This window comes from Neofelis nebulosa, chromosome 10, assembly GCF_028018385.1.
Source record: "Neofelis nebulosa isolate mNeoNeb1 chromosome 10, mNeoNeb1.pri, whole genome shotgun sequence".
NCBI lineage: Eukaryota > Metazoa > Chordata > Mammalia > Carnivora > Felidae > Neofelis > Neofelis nebulosa.
This window is the reverse complement of record NC_080791.1, coordinates 99767609-99783223: the sequence shown is the minus strand read 5'-3', so window position 1 is coordinate 99783223 and position 15615 is coordinate 99767609. Positions and strand designations below refer to the sequence as shown.

The 15615-nt window shown below is 41.2% G+C and overlaps 2 protein-coding genes across 11 annotated transcripts in view; both read left to right on the top strand.

The window, feature by feature from the left end:
• Window positions 1-9299, top strand: part of FNBP4 (formin binding protein 4) — a 45447-nt gene extending 36148 nt beyond the window's left edge. For both annotated transcript variants that reach the window (XM_058688968.1, XM_058688967.1), the window contains exons 16-17: window positions 4554-4711; window positions 8228-9299. In XM_058688968.1, the coding sequence (XP_058544951.1) occupies window positions 4554-4711; window positions 8228-8318 (249 nt within the window). In that variant the 3' untranslated portion in view covers window positions 8319-9299. The remainder of the gene's footprint in view (window positions 1-4553; window positions 4712-8227) is intronic.
• A 105-nt stretch (window positions 9300-9404) lies between these two features.
• The window catches only part of AGBL2 (AGBL carboxypeptidase 2), a 48269-nt gene continuing 42058 nt past the window's right edge, over window positions 9405-15615 (top strand). For 8 of the 9 annotated variants that reach the window (XM_058688974.1, XM_058688976.1, XM_058688972.1 and 5 more), the window contains exons 1-4: window positions 9405-10833; window positions 11020-11152; window positions 11414-11477; window positions 12658-12792. In XM_058688974.1, the coding sequence (XP_058544957.1) occupies window positions 11117-11152; window positions 11414-11477; window positions 12658-12792 (235 nt within the window). In that variant the 5' untranslated portion in view covers window positions 9405-10833; window positions 11020-11116. The remainder of the gene's footprint in view (window positions 10834-11019; window positions 11153-11413; window positions 11478-12657; window positions 12793-15615) is intronic. The other variant, XM_058688971.1, reaches the window with a different exon arrangement.

The following is a 15615-nucleotide window of genomic DNA, read 5'->3' as shown; positions in this document are numbered from 1 at the left end:
TTTAAGAGTGTGCAAGCATGAGAGAGAGGTAGGGGGGAGACAGAGAATCTTAAGCATGTCCCAAGTTCAGTGCAGAGCCTGAACGCAAGACTCAGTTCTACGACCCTGGGATCATGATTTGAGCCAAAATCAAGAGTCAGACACTCAACCAGCCAAGCCACCCAAGAGGCCCCCCATCTGTATACATTTAATTTATTTATTTATTTTTTTTTTTCAGTTTATGTATTTTGAAAGAGAGAAAACTTGTGTGTGAGCAAGCAGGGGAGGGGGAGAGAGAATTCCAAGCAGGCTCTTTGCTGTTAGCACAGAGCTGGACGTGAAGTTCGAACCTGCAAATCATGAGATCATGACCTGAGTTGAAACCAAGAGCCGGGTGCTCAATCAGCTGAGCCACCCAGATGCCCCTAATTTTCATCTTCCTGTCTTACACCTTCTTTTTTCCTAGGAGCTTTATATGTTGTTTAGTATTCCTCTGCCCATAATCTCTGCTCCTAGGTATCCACAAGACTGCAGTTTCCCTGTGGTTTTCACATTGCTGCAGTACCTGCTGCTGCCTTTCATGGCTTCCAACCTGAGATTCAAAATATGCTGCCATTACCGCTTGAGCTCCAAGTTAGTCAGTGTACCGAAACCAGTCCTTCAGGCAGCCACAGACAGAAGAGAGAATACTTTACTCTTTTCCTTCCCTCCTCAGGTAGGGAACTGAGAATTGGGCTGTTTCATCCCAACCACACAGGAGAGGGTGGTGCAAAGGCAAGCAAACATGCCACAAAATCTCCTACCGTTTTGAGTGTGACTTTTGTTTTTTGTTTTTTGTGTTTTTTTTAGATTTTATTTTTATGTATTCTCTAGACCTAACATGGGTCTCAAACTTAAAACCCTGAGATCAAGAGTCCTATACTCTACCTACTGAGCTAGGCAGGTGTCTCAAGTGTGGCTTCTTGATTGAGTGTTCTCTTGTTTGCTGCAGATCTTCATCTTGTTTCCATAGTTCCCATAAAGCAGTTTTAGTCTGTATTTGTTTTCATAATGTTTCCTTGGGGAAACAGGGCCTGGAGCTTCATGGCCTTCCATTTTACTGATGTCACGTCACATTCAGTGGCCACTTTTGAATGCCCTGATTACCCAGAGTTTCTCATCAGCTATTTCTCTGTGTTGGCACTTTATCTGCCTGAACCAGAATCATTTCTCCAGGGATCAGCAGGGCAAATTCATTTGCCTTACCATGGTTAAAGGAACCTTACTGAATGAGATATGTGTTCACACAGAATAGGCCATGTGATTCCACTTGAAACCCCTTGTCCAGGTTAGTATTATGGTTTCAGAAATTATCCGGAAACGAAGTAAATATTATGGAAGTCAATGATAACAATTAGAACACTGTATTTAATATAGTGTCAAGGTCTATACTATAGCATATATGGTTCTCCTGAGCCAACATACTGTTTACCACCTCCATATCTTTGCTTTGTCTACCAGTCCCACTACTTTTTGTTCTTTACACAATTAAATGTTAGAACAACGAGTGCTGGGGAATCATTTCTTGTACGAAGCCTTCCTTGACACTCTTTTCTCCAATTCTCCAAAGATTTCATGCAGTAAGTAATTTCTTAGCCGGTCATGCTTTAATGGTTTTGTAAATAATACTTTAGGAAATCCAGAATTCTAATTTGTTAATATGTCATTTTTATGTACTTCATATTAAAACAACGATAATCTTATCTTTCCTGTTACAGGCCATTTTAAAAGAATATAAAATAATATACTTCCTTGGATGTTTAAGAATATTTGAAATGCATGTTTTCAATCTTGTTGCTGAGGAATTTTGTGTGCAGCTTACTAGAAAATAAGCTAGGGGCGCCTGGATGGCTTAGTTGGTTAAGTGTCTGACTCTTGGTTTCGGTTCACGTCATGATCTCACAGTTCATGAGTTCAAGCTCCACAGCAGAGCCTGCTTCAGATCCTCTGTCCCCCTTTCTCTCTGCTCCTCCCCTGCATGTGTTCTCTCAAGAATAAAATAAAACATTTATTAAAAATATCAAGTGTCCTAGGGGTGTCTGGGTGGCTTAGTCGGTTAAGCACCAAACTTCTGCTCAGGTCATGATCTCAAGGTTTGTGGGTTCGAGCCCTGCATTGGGCTCTGTGCTGACAGCTTAGAGCCTGGAGCTTGGTTCAGATTCTGTGTCTCCCTCTCTCTCTACCTCCCCTGTTCACGCTATGTCTCTTTCTCAAAAATAAACGTTAAAAAAAAATTTTAAATACCAAGTGCCCTTAAAAAAAAAAAAAAAAAAGGCTAGAAAACAAGTCCTAGCCATTGGATCTTTATTCATCTGACTGCCTGTTCCCCTGTAAAAATGTGCTGGAACAGCCATTGCAGGGGCCCCTGGGTGGCTCAGTTGGTTAAGTGTCCAAGTTTGGCTCCAGTCATCATTTCATGGTTCTTGTGTTCAAGCCCGTGTCAGGCTCTGTGCTGATAGTGCAGAGCCTGCTTGGAATTCTCTCCCCCCTCTTTCTGCCCCTGTCTAACTTGCACTTTATCTCTCTCAAAATAAATGAACTTTAAAAAGAAAAAAACAGCCAGTATAATTCTTTATCCATGGTTTTGGATGTGATTGGCAATAAATAACTTCTAAAACAACTTATTTTCCCATGACAGGAATCAAATGTGATAAAAAATTTTTTCACAAAACCTATAGAAGTCAAAAGGAAACAACACTGACTCTACCTAGAGCTTTGGATTTTAGTCATGTTTGACAGTGTTCAGTGAGAGGTCATACCTCACCGAGCCCTCTGTCCACATATGACCGTTATTAGTTCATGTTACTTTTTACATGTATGGTTCCGTGCTAACCCCAGGTGGGCTGTTTTGGAGCTTGTTGGCAGGGTATGTATGCAGTGTGTGAGGCTGAACCACAGGTGAAATGACAGCCTAGATTGTGGGGGTGTGTGGGGCTAAAGGTATAAACACAACAGATGGAGCACTAAGTTCTCCAGAACGTTAAGAACTGTCCATTACAGTCAAAATATGGTATTGAGCAGAGAGCAAAGTAAGAGAAGAAAGACTGAAAATCTAAAACTTACTTTCTCAGATTTTGGGGAATTAAGAAATATCTCTCAAGTACAGGCAGGAAAAACAGGGTGGGCCCCCATACCTGGTCCAAGATGAGCCCAGCAGCAGTTAATCACACCTACCACTCAACTGCTTGTTGTGTTTCTAGTGTAACCTGGTCAGGTCTTCAAGTACATAGCTCTTCAAAATATAGGGTTAAAAAACATGTTTCCCCCCATGTCTGATACAGGAGCCTTTGAATTTCACATAACTAATCACAGATTCAACAAATTTGGTTTTTGGTTTTATTTATTTTTTTAACATGATCAGGTTTTTTTTGTTTTTAATGTTTATTTATTTATTTTTGAGAAGGGAGTGTGCAAGAATGAGTAGGGGAAGGGCAGAGAGAGATGGAGAATCCGAAGCAGGCTCCAGACTCCGAGCCGTTAGTGCAGAGCCTGATGTGGGGGTTCTAACTCATGAACTGTGAGATCATGAACTGAGCCAAAGCCGGATGCTTAACTGAGTGAGCCACCCAGATGCAGGTGCCCCTCAACAAGTATATTTTTGAGGCATACTATTTGTCAGGCATTCTCCCCAGAAGCTGGGGACGCAGAAGTGAATCAAATGTTTCTGGGGGAATACAAAAGAATACAAACCAAAGAAGTGGGGGAATGGGGTCGGGGAGACAGATAAGCAAATGCATACATGTTTGGTGCTTTAAAATGCAGTGAGAAAAAACAAGCAGTGTCAGGACAGAAAGTGGTCTTTGGGAGGTGGTGCTGTTTCCAGTTAGGTTGGTCGGGGAAGGCCTCTTTGCTAGGGTGCCATTGATCAGAAGCCTGATGATAGTGATAGAGCAAACCGTGTTGGATATATGTAGGCCTACTTTTGCTACTTTCACAAGATTTTTTTTTTATTCTGAAAGTAAATACTTACTATAGAAAAAATTTAGAAAATGAAGATGAACCAAAAAACTTTTATTATATCTCCTCTTAGAACCATTCTTACCATTAATATTTTGATACATCTTGCTTTGTAAATATTTGTTGTCATTGACTTTGTTGCTGTTCCCAGGAAAGCTGGTCATTTGTTTCTCAGCTCTATTTTACTTAATGTGAACACTGCATTTAGTTAAAATTTGCAAGAGGAAACACTGTAATTCTGAGATAAGGGCAACAGTTTTGAATTCCATAGAATAATGAGGCTGAAGGAAATTTTTCTGACCTAATTTTATAAAAACACATTTATGGGTTTGTTTTTTTTTTTCCAGTTTTTAGAATTTTGACCAAGCATTAATTAGATTTATAGTTGGTAGAAATTTCGGGCAAGAATTTATAATAGTATTTATTTTTTGTGTTTCTGTCCTTTTGATTTATTTTTTTGTCGTTTTGATTTTAAAGTTTACTTATTCCTTAGATGTAAGAAGAACCTTGATCTTGTGTGGATCTTATTTCCATATTTTATGTATTTTCTTCCTTCTGACCTTTACCCTTTGTTCTAGGCAAAGAAGAGTAAAACCAAAATGCCGTCTTTGGTAAAGAAGTGGCAGAGTATCCAGCGTGAGTTAGATGAAGAGGAGAACTCTAGTTCCAGCGAAGAGGACCGGGAATCAACTGCACAGAAGCGAATCGAAGAGTGGAAACAGCAGCAGCTGGTCAGGTAAACAAAAGCCCCCAGATGAGTGGGTTATGGTGGTGGTTTTATTTTTTTTTTTTTTTTTTTTTTTTATTTATTTATTTTTGAGACAGAGAGAGACATAGCATGAACGGGGGAGGGGCAGAGAGAGAGGGAGACACAGAATCGGAAACAGGCTCCAGGCTCCGAGCCATCAGCCCAGAGCCTGACGCGGGGCTCAAACTCACAGACCGCGAGATCGTGACCTGGCTGAAGTCGGACGCTTAACCGACTGCGCCACCCAGGCGCCCCAATGGTGGTGGTTTTAAAGCAGCAGTCATATTCTTTAAATCACAATCCTTAATTTTTGATATATTTTACAAACCTTTATCTAAAAGTTTATAATTCATAATGATTATTTCCCTGTGAGAATTATGATCTACCCTTTTTCAAAATTATAGATATCAAGAGTTTAAAATTTTTTTTTAATGTTTATTTTTGAGAGAGGAAGACCATTTGAGTGGGGGAGGGGCCAAGAGTGAGGGAGACACAGAATCCAAAGGAGGTTCCAGCCTCTAAGCTGTCAGCACAGAGCCAGACCCAGGGCTCAAACCCACAAACTGTGAGATCATGACATGAGCTGAAGCCGGGCACTTAACCGACTGAGCTATCCAGGCATCCCAGAGATAACAGTTTTAATACTTTATCCTACTGATTGTTTCTCTTAAGCAAAAAAACTGTCTTTAACGTACCTGTCTTAGCATACCAGGAAAAATACCTGTCCCACTTACCATGTAGATCCAATAGACCCTTTCATAAATTTTTTTTGAAATTATTTTACAGGGGCACCTGGTGGCCCAGTCGGTTAGGCATCTTGATTCTTGATTTCAGCTCAGGTCATGATTTCACGGTTCATGGGATAGAGCCCCACGTTGGGCTCTGTACTGATAGGGCCTACTTGGGATTCTCTCTTTCTCTCTCTGCTCTCTCCCCCTCTCATACTTGCATGCATGCCCTTTCTCTCTCAAAATAAATAAACATTTAAAAAATTATTTTGCAAATAATTTACAGAAGTTAAAGGGAGGGGGAGGGGGTGTGCCTGGCTGGCTAGTCAGTAGAGAATACAACTCTTAATCTTGGGGTTGTGTTCAAGCCCCACTTTTATTATTTTTTAAATATTTTATTTATTTTTTAGAGAGACAGAATGGGAGTGGGGGAGGGGCAGAGAGAGAGGGAGACACAGAATCCACAGCAGGCTCCAGGCTCCGAGCTGTCAGCACAAGAGCCTGATGTGGGGCTTGAAATCTTGAACCGTGAGGTCATGACCTGAGCCCAAGTCGGACGCTTAACCGACTGAGCCACACAGGCGCCCCTGTTCAAGCCCTGCTTTGAGTGCATAGCTTACTTAAAAAAAGATTTAAAAAGGGAAGGGGAGAAAACTTCATTAGAGATTTTTCTAAGAATTTAAGCATAGCTAACTCAAATTTTTTTCTTTATTTTCTTGGTTTTAAAGGTGTCCAGACTAAAATGAGTAACATTCTTTGGATGCAACTAATTGTTTAGTTGTTACAACATAACCTGGAAGATACTCATCTCATAAATAGTGCTGCCATATTTCAGATTCATCTTTGATAGGTTCTAGCTTATTATTGCTTCTGGTTCTTAACATTTGCAGCATTCATAAATGTAATACTTAACGAAACCATTTGGAAGAGGATAGCCATCTTTTGTTTCCTAATTGAAGGCATTTTTAGTTTTAGATATATAAACACCAATTAGAATGGTCACTGTAAGAGGTTTTTTGTTCCTAAAATATCTATTTCTGCAGTCATTATATACCTGCTTTCAGCATTTGTCTACTTATAAACCCTCTGAAATGAATTTTAGCATACAGCATCATAAAACCTGAAGGATTCCTGTCGTGTCATTTTAGGGAAATGACATAATCCTGGTTCTTTTTGTTTGGTTTTTGTTAATATTTATTTTTGAGAGAGAGAGAGAGCATGAGCAGGGGAGGAACAGAGAGGGAGGGAGACACAGAATCCGAAGCAGGGTCCAGGCTCTGAGCTGTCAGCACACAGCCTGATGTGGGACTTGAACTCACAAATCCTGAGATCATGACCTGAGCTGAAGTCAGGTGCTTAACTGACTGAGCCATCCAGGCACCCCAGTCCTGATTCTTGTTACAAAATAATTGGGTGGTGGTGTTCCTTTTTAATGAGAAAATTATACTTCTTTTTTTGTTAGAGATACACTGTTCACACATGAATCTCAAATTTGAGAAAATTCATCTAGGATGTGGTCCTCTTCATACCCATAGTCTGAAATGTTACTTACCCAATAAGTTTTACCATCATAATTATTAGAATGTACAGTGCCACTGTCTGTTTGCTTTTATCCTTTGGTTTGTTTAATACTTGCAAAGCAAAGCAGGGGCACCTGGCTGGCTCAGTCGGTAGAGCATGCAACTTTTGATCTCGGGGTCACGAATTCAAGCCCCACTTGGGGCATAGAGCTTACTTATAAATAGTAATAGTATGGGAGAGGGGGGGCATACTATGAATGAAGATGTTGCCTCCAGACTCTTTTACTTCCTTGAAAGGTTACATGCTTTTGGGGGGCAACACAATAAGAAAGCTGGGGATGCTGTTACTGACAATTTGTGCTTTTGCCTCATCCTTGTAGGCGATTCTGTTACTTGGGTTTTCTTATTATTTTAGTCTTTTTGGTATTGCTGGAAATTGAGTAATGATTAATTCCTAACAATGATGAAATAGGAAACTATTTCAAAATGATAGGTGGGGAATCACAAAAGATACTGTATTTAGATTATTTTAGATTTATAGAGATTTATAAAATGGATCCAATGCACCCATTCTGGTAATTATAGTGTCTGAGTTTAACGTATTTTGAAGATGATTGAATAAGCTATGAGATAGCAATGCTTACAAATAGTTAGAACTGTTCGAAAGAGAATTTCAAAAACATTATATCCAAAGGTCTTTGATAGTAAGTTGAAGGTTAAAATATATCTTTCCTAAAGAATTGTAACTCCTTGGGGCTAAGAAAAACTTTCACAAGAATTGTTGTATTCCTTCAATGTGACTTTAATGGTTACTGGAGATAGATAAAACTAAGCATGCACTCACGTATCCATAAAACTGTAGAGAGAGTATATCTTTGGTTGACCCATCAGAATTAAGAAATTTGATGAAGAATATGCTGGTACTTAGCTGAGAAACTGTTCTTTAAAACTTTATTTTTGAGAGAGAGAATGAGTGTGAGTGGGGGAGGGGCAGAGAAAGAGGAGGAAGGAGACTCTGGAGACGTCAGTGCAGAGGCTCGATCTCAGTTCTTGACCTCCTGACCTGAACCATAATCCAGAGTTGGATGCTTAACTGACTGAGCCACCCAGGCACTCACTCCTGAGAAACTTGAAGCATTGTAATGAACGTACTTGTGATGGGTCAGATTTTCAGTGTTAGGCAGTGGCTTTTGTTAGGAAATAAACAGTTTCATATTTTTTCTTTCCATTGAATAATCTGTATGTTGTTTTCACAGTGGCATGGCAGAGAGAAACGCTAATTTTGAAGCGCTTCCTGAGGATTGGCGAGCAAGACTGAAGAGAAGGAAAATGGCTCCAAACACATAGTTTGGGGTGGGGTGGGGTGGGGGTGCTTTTTTTATAGGTTGTTTTTGTTTGTTTTTTTGTGCATTCAGTTCAGAGTCTTAACCAGTTTTACTGTCGTCAGTAAACAAAATGTTATGAGGGAGAGCATATAAATTTCCTGGGCAAAAGCATAGACATACAAAGTTATCACATTTGTGAAATGTAATTTTTCTGTTTTGCTGAAGGGTGAGGTGAGGTTGACTGAATGCTTTGACATGGCTGCCTTTATTTTCACACTGGCAAACTCAGCGTATTAGGTACATTAACCTCTGATTGGGAACATGTGGTTCATGAGTATAATACCTCAGTGGAGGACTCACTGACAAAAAGTGAAGGATTTTCCTGTCTAGTAGAGGCTCATTTAGTTCCTAGTGTGGCTCTCTCTCATTAACTTCTACTCCAGAACAAGTGCAATTAAGAAGGCAGCTCTGTATTCTGTTTTGCTTAACTGGGATTATCGGAATCTCTGACGTCTTCTTCTAGCCTGCCACCCCTGAAGTGCTGAGGTATATTGAGGTGTTTACCTTGTGCTGACAGATGGCCACACTCTTTAGAGGATTCTCACAGATTCTAGAACTGATAGCTCAGTCATTTCACACACTAGTGGCATATTTAAATCTCAATACAGGCAGCAGCAGGTGTTCATATCTTTAATTTTGAGGACTTCCCCCTCACATGTGTGGCAGTAAATGTAACAAGAGCCACTGTATGTATTAATGTGTCTCCATTGTCTTAACCTTGTTCCAAAATTCACCTCCCTTTTATGTGAATGTACTCTCCATAAAATTCCAGTATTTAAAAAGCAGTTTACTGTTCTGTACTTTCTATTGTATCACAATCAGGTAAAAGTCACTTTAAACTGAAGAAAAGGCAAATTGTGTTTTAAAGCTGTTTGTATTTCTCCAGTTTCTGACCTTGTAAATTTGTATATATGCACTAATAAAGCTTTTTTTATACTTCTGATTGGTTATCCTTGCTCTTCCAAGCCTGTTATATCATGATTGTACAATCAAGACTTTGTAAGTCCAGTCATACTTGTCTTTTATCAAATAAATACAGTATAACGCATGTGTAAACACTGAAGAGGACAGCTCTCAGGAAAAAGAGCAGCAGGATCTTGCGTCATTTGTGGGTGGGAGAGCTGTGGGGACGGTGAGAAAACAGGCTTCTAGCACCAGAAGGTACTCTGTGACTTAAATTTTGGAGCTTGTATACTATAATATTAGCTAACGTTTGACCTAAAATCCTGGAAATGATGTAATGTGGTTAACATTTTAAGATTGCTTTATTCCCTCGGACTATAAAAGTAACCTCTACTTTGGTTATATTCATATAAAATTAACCAAAGACAACAGTTAATAGTTTGATTTTTATTCCAGTACATTTATATGCATAGGAGTTTTACCTACTGGGTGTCCTGTATATCAGTGTGTTTACGATTAATGCAAGTGTTGGGGTGACATTTTGTATATAAACTTTTTCTTATAATTTTACTAGAGCAAATTTCTAGAAAAGCTACCAACTAGCAAAGCTTTTAACTCCCTAGCAGTTCTCTAGACGTGTAGGAGTTGTTGCAGAGCACCAGTACGTTTGTCATTATCTTAACAGAATGGAGCACTTTCTAAAGTCAGATAATTCCATGGTCAAAATGTGTGGTTTCAGTTTTGTAATTTTTCAATTCTAGCTATGGGCTGCTGAGACTATAAGGTCAAAGAAAAGGGGAATCCGCTCCATCTGAGCAACACTTACCAGTTACCTCAACCTAAGGAATGGCAAAGAAGTCTGGAATTACTTTTGAGGCCTGCTAACTGATACTGTATTCACCGGTCTAATTTTGGTTCCCCAGAAGCGGGGCTGCAACTGAAAGGAGGAATCAGTGTGAAGAGCTGGAGGCTGGCCAGTCTTCCACCTTTTCTAGGTTCCTCCCTCATACCCTGGAGGCGGGGCCTCGCTCCCGGAAGCGTCCCGCCACCCTGCTCTCCTACTTCCGCTCCGTCGTTGCTAGGCTACCGGGGCCCTAGCAGCAGAAAGCCGCGGCAGGCGAGTGCTGCAAGCGTGTTCTTTGGGCGCTGAGCGTTTCGGCCGCTGTCCCTGCAGTGAGGTGGCCTTCCGCCTGGCTTAGGCTCCTTTGCCCGGGACGGGCCGGGGAGCGGAGGCGATCGCACCCTTCCCCTGCCTTTCTAGGAAATCTCCACGCCCCCGCCCCTATTCTTCGGGAAACTGCCCCTCACCTCCTCTTCTAGCACCAGAAAGCCCTGAACCCCTGGGTCCCGTTTTCGCGGGCCCACACTGCGGGCCCCTGACCTTTCTTCTCTACCCCGAGGCGACTCCGTCGCATCCCTCTACCCCCACCCCCCATTCGCAATTCTTTCACTTTCCTGTTGCGTCCTGGTGGTGGGCATCTCCCTCCTCGGAGAGGGAAGCATGGGACCAGCACGGGTCCAGGCGCCTCCGGAGGCAGAGGCTGGAAGACAAACCGCCCTCCCTAGTTCCTCAGGTGTGCCTCCGAGCCTCAGAGTGGGAACCAGTAGCCAGGTGCTTGTATGTGTGAGAAGCTGGGTTGGCAGGGAAGAGGGAGCGATGCGGCAGGGTTTCCTAAAATTCGCGTGAGAGCCGCGCAGGTGGAGGAGGGTGGGGGAGAATATCGGCAGTTTTTTTCAGTTGTCCTGTTCTGGTGTTTTAGCTTCTGTGTAATCAGCTGCCCTTTTGGAAATCGGGCGGGGGTTGTGGCTGGACGCCGGTGTCACTGACTTGTCTTCAGCATAGAATGCAGAAGTAACATGTTCCCAGCACTGGAAACAGAGGTAAAGCAGGAGGTTGGTACACTCCCCTCTCCAGGAACTCCACAGAAATCCAGTACTTCTATATCAGAAGGTATATTCTGGTGGCACCTTTTTCCGGCAGGAGATCTTGATCCCCAAGATAGAATAATTTGCATGAATGTCTTTCACTCGGTTTGTTTACAGAATCCTTGGGTATACTGTCCTTTGCAACAAACACTTCTTGTGTGCCTTTTGTTAAGAGTTCAATATTACTTGAAAGGACTTTCGTGATTGAGATGACTTTTCCTTTCACAGACTCTTCCTGATCCCTATGAAGACTTTATGTACCATCATCTTCAATACTATGGCTACTTTAAAGGTAATATCTCATTCTTACCTAGCATCACCTTTTCTGCCTTCATGGAGTAAATGGTTTCATTAACTGGAAGAGTTGCACTTGGATGAACTAATGGCGAATTTTTCTAGCACTATAAGGGAAAGGTGAAGGGAAGTGAAAAGTACTTCCTTTCTCCATTGCTGTGCTGCTGTGTGTCACCTCTTTTGAGTGTGTATACAAGAGTCTGTCTCTCCTTGCGCCAATACCACCACCCTTTCTTAATTATACCATATGGCATTTAAGTAGTCTTGATAATCTGGAAAGACATGTCCTGCATCTTGTCCACAAGTCTCTTGGCTGTTCTTACCTTTTCCATTGTATTGAATCTGTAGATCAAATTTCAGAAGAAGTGAGAATTTTCTAATACTGGTTCTGCAATCTATGAATATACTCTGTTTCCTCGTCTACATAGGTGTTGTTTAATGTCTCCCAATAAAGATTTGTAAATTCGTCATGGGACTTTGTATCGTTAGGCTACCATAAATGGTATCTTTTTAAATTTTGATTCTCTTTGTTCCTAGTATCTAGAAATAAAATTAAGTTTCATTATTGATTTTATTTCTATCAACCTTGTTAAACTTTCTTATTAACTGTTTCATTTTTAAAGTGATAATTTGTGGGGCACCTGGGTGGCTCAGTTGGTTAAGTGTCCGACTTCGGCTCAGGTTACGATCTTACAGTTCGTGGGTTTGAGCCCCACATCGGGCTCTTTGCTGACAGCTTGAAGCCTGGAGCCTGTCCCTCTCTTCTGTGTCTCCCTCTCTTTCTGCCCCTCCCCTGCGCGCACTCTCTCTCTCTCAAAAATGAATAAACACTTAAAAAATAATAAAGTGGTAATTTGTTGAAAACAATTTCCAGTTAGCCAGATTCAAGAGCCCTCAAGACAAAGCAGCTTTGGGCACCTTTCTCTTTCCACTGTACCATGCTGCTTCTCAAGTCTCTCCTCACTGTAAAATGGAGAAAATGATGCTTAGCTCACGTAAATTGGAATATGAAAGCTTTTTGGAAAATAGGACATGTTCATTGTAAAAGCCTGCCGTGGGTGATGGGTGGTGACAGAACTAGTGGCGGGTTTGGTAGTGGTCGTGGTTTTGGTATTAACCTAGATGTTACAGGTGATGAACTAGCCTTCCAGCACCTTTGTTGAATTGTCTATTCATAGGTCACAGAGGTAGTTTACCAACCTCAGCTACGCACCAGCATGTTTGGAAGAATAATCCTCGATACCTGTTGAGCGGCTCTTTTGGAGAAAGACAGGGTATGGTACCAGACCCTCTGCAAAAGGAGAAGCTTCTGTGTGAGTAATAATGAGTGTCTGTGAACCCCAGAATTCAGTTGCCTTGAGCAACTCCTTCAGGTATTGAGGAGAATATGGCCTAACTCGAGAGAAGCCAGAGAAGCAGCCTCGGCCACCGTTTCCTGACATCACTCAAAAATGTTCTATCTAGATCCACTTTGGAGTATAGGTTTTAAATTAAAATACTATACCTTCTGGGGGCGCCTGGGTGGCGCAGTCGGTTAAGCGTCCGACTTCAGCCAGGTCACGATCTCGCGGTCCGTGAGTTCGAGCCCCGCGTCGGGCTCTGGGCTGATGGCTCGGAGCCTGGAGCCTGTTTCCGATTCTGTGTCTCCCTCTCTCTCTGCCCCTCCCCCGTTCATGCTCTGTCTCTCTCTGTCCCAAAAATAAATAAAAAACGTTGAAAAAAAAAAAATACTATACCTTCTGGATTATCTTTTTCTTCAAATTGTTGGAAAATTTGTTAAGACTCTTTGGTCAAGAGGAGCACATTGATTTTTACACAGATTTGATGGATGTATTTGTTAAGGCAGTTTGCATAATAGTGGTGGAAACCAGGGGACTCCTGGGTGGATCAGCCAGTTGAACCTTCCAACTTTATTTCGGGTCATGATCTCACAGTTCACGGGTTCAAGCCCCACGTCAGGCTCTGTGCTGACAGCTCAGAGCCTGGAGCCTGCTTCAGATTTTCTGTCTCCCTCTCTCTGCCCCTCTCCCACTCATGGTCAGTCTCTCTCTCTCTCTCTCTCTCTCTCTCTCTCTCTCTTTCAAAAATAAACATTAGAAAAAAAAAAAAGAATGGTGGAAACCAATTTCAGCTAGCTTAAGCAAAAAATAAGTTTTCACAAGGATTTTATAGGTTCCTTCTGGAATCTAAGGGCAGGTGTGCAGTTGAATTTCTCCCTCAATACATATGCAACCAAAAGTCAATTCACTTTTCTTTTCCCCATATCCTCCCCTGATCCCAGTTCAAGCTGCCGTCATTTCTCATTATTGAAACAGCCCCAGTACTTGGTCTCCTGAATTCTTCTCTTGTTTCATGCTAACCCCTTCCAGTCTGTTTTCCACACAGCATTATTCTTTTTTATATGCAAGTCTGATTGTGCCCTTTTTCTAGTTAAAACCTGTGAATGACACGACTCAAAAGCCATAAAATACTGTGAAGAAAGCAAAATAACAAACTGAAAAAGAAAAAGTTTGCGACAAATATGTCAAAGGATTACAGTCCTTAACATAACAGGCTCTTACAAATCAATATGTAAAAGATGACCAGACAGGAAAATGGGCAAAGACAACCAAAGCAGAAAAAGACATGAGCAAGCCTTTCCTAAAAACAAATACAGTCAACAGGCTTATGGAAAGATGCTCGATTTCACGTCTGATTAAAGATACAAATCAAAATGTCAAGGTGCCGCTTTTTTAATTATGGGATTTGGGAAAAAAAGCTTTTTTTAATGACACCTAGTATATATAGGTCAGGGTATGGGGGAACACTCCTCCACTGCTGTCAGGGATGTGAACAGGTAGACTATTTTAGGAAGGCAATTTGACACTACCTGGGAAATTTAGTACAGTGCACGACCCTTGACGCAGCAATTCTGTTTTAAAATCTATGTCTGCGCACATCCCAGTGCCCTGAAGGCTCTTCCATTCTGTGTCCCAGGGCTCCTGACAGGGAGTTAGAAAGGCAGGGGTTGAGCGAAGGAGACTCATCTGGGTGGGATGGCTTAGGAGCCAGCTGATTGCCCCACACCCTTCAGTTTCCTCCTGCCCCATTTAACTGACACTCAAGATAACATTCATAAGAAATGATTGCCAGGCTCAATAGAATAAAAAACATGAATGCAAAATCAGCTGGTAGAGGCAACAGTGTGAATGAGGTTTAGAGTGTGATTGATAATAGGATGTGCCCGGGAACCTGTGGGTGGACTTATAGAAGTCTCCTCCTACGATAAGTTCATCTCAGCCTTACTGCTTCTGTCCACTTTGTTCACAGTAAGGGGTAGTCCTCACAGGACAATGCAGCTGTAAATGCATGATCCTTATAGTAAACTGAGAATCTCAGTGGTATTAAGGAAAAATGATCTTTAGAGCAACCAGACTCCAGACTTTTTTTCCTGTTTTGATCGTTGAAGTAAAGATCTTTTTGCATCATCTTTGTAGCAAAGTATTTTTATGCTGTTGGTTTTTTAACCAGAAAAGAACAAAGAGAAAAAGGAATGGGTTACAATACAATCTGCTTATTTAAAAAAAGAAGAAAAAATAATAAAGAAGGGCACCTAGGTGGCTCAGTCAGTTACAGTTAAGTGGTCCAACTTTGGCTCAGGTCATGATCTCATGGCTCGTGAATTGGTGCCCTACATCGGGCTCTATGCTGACAGCTTAGAGCCTGGAGCCTGCTTTGGATTCTGTGTCTCTCTCTCTGCCCCTCCCTCACTCATTCTCTGTCTGTCTCTTTCACTCTCTCAAAAATAAATAAGCATTAAAGAAAGTAAATGAATAAAACAAAAGAAAAGGAATATATGTGTAAAGTTGCAAATTCAAATGGCAGAAAAAAAGGAAAACTAAAAGCCCTCTGTGCCCTACTCCTGATAAAGTCATTATTGTCTTAATTCTTTTCATATATCCTCATGTATCTGTGTATTCTTGTCTTTTTAATTACTCACAGGGGATACTATACACAATACTATAATACTATAACTTTGATATTTTTTTTCCGTTTAATAATACACCTTACAGAGCTTTTTCAAATGAGCACACACACAATTTTTTACCTCATCTTTTTTTTTTTTTTTAACGTTTATTCATTTTTTGAGAGACAGA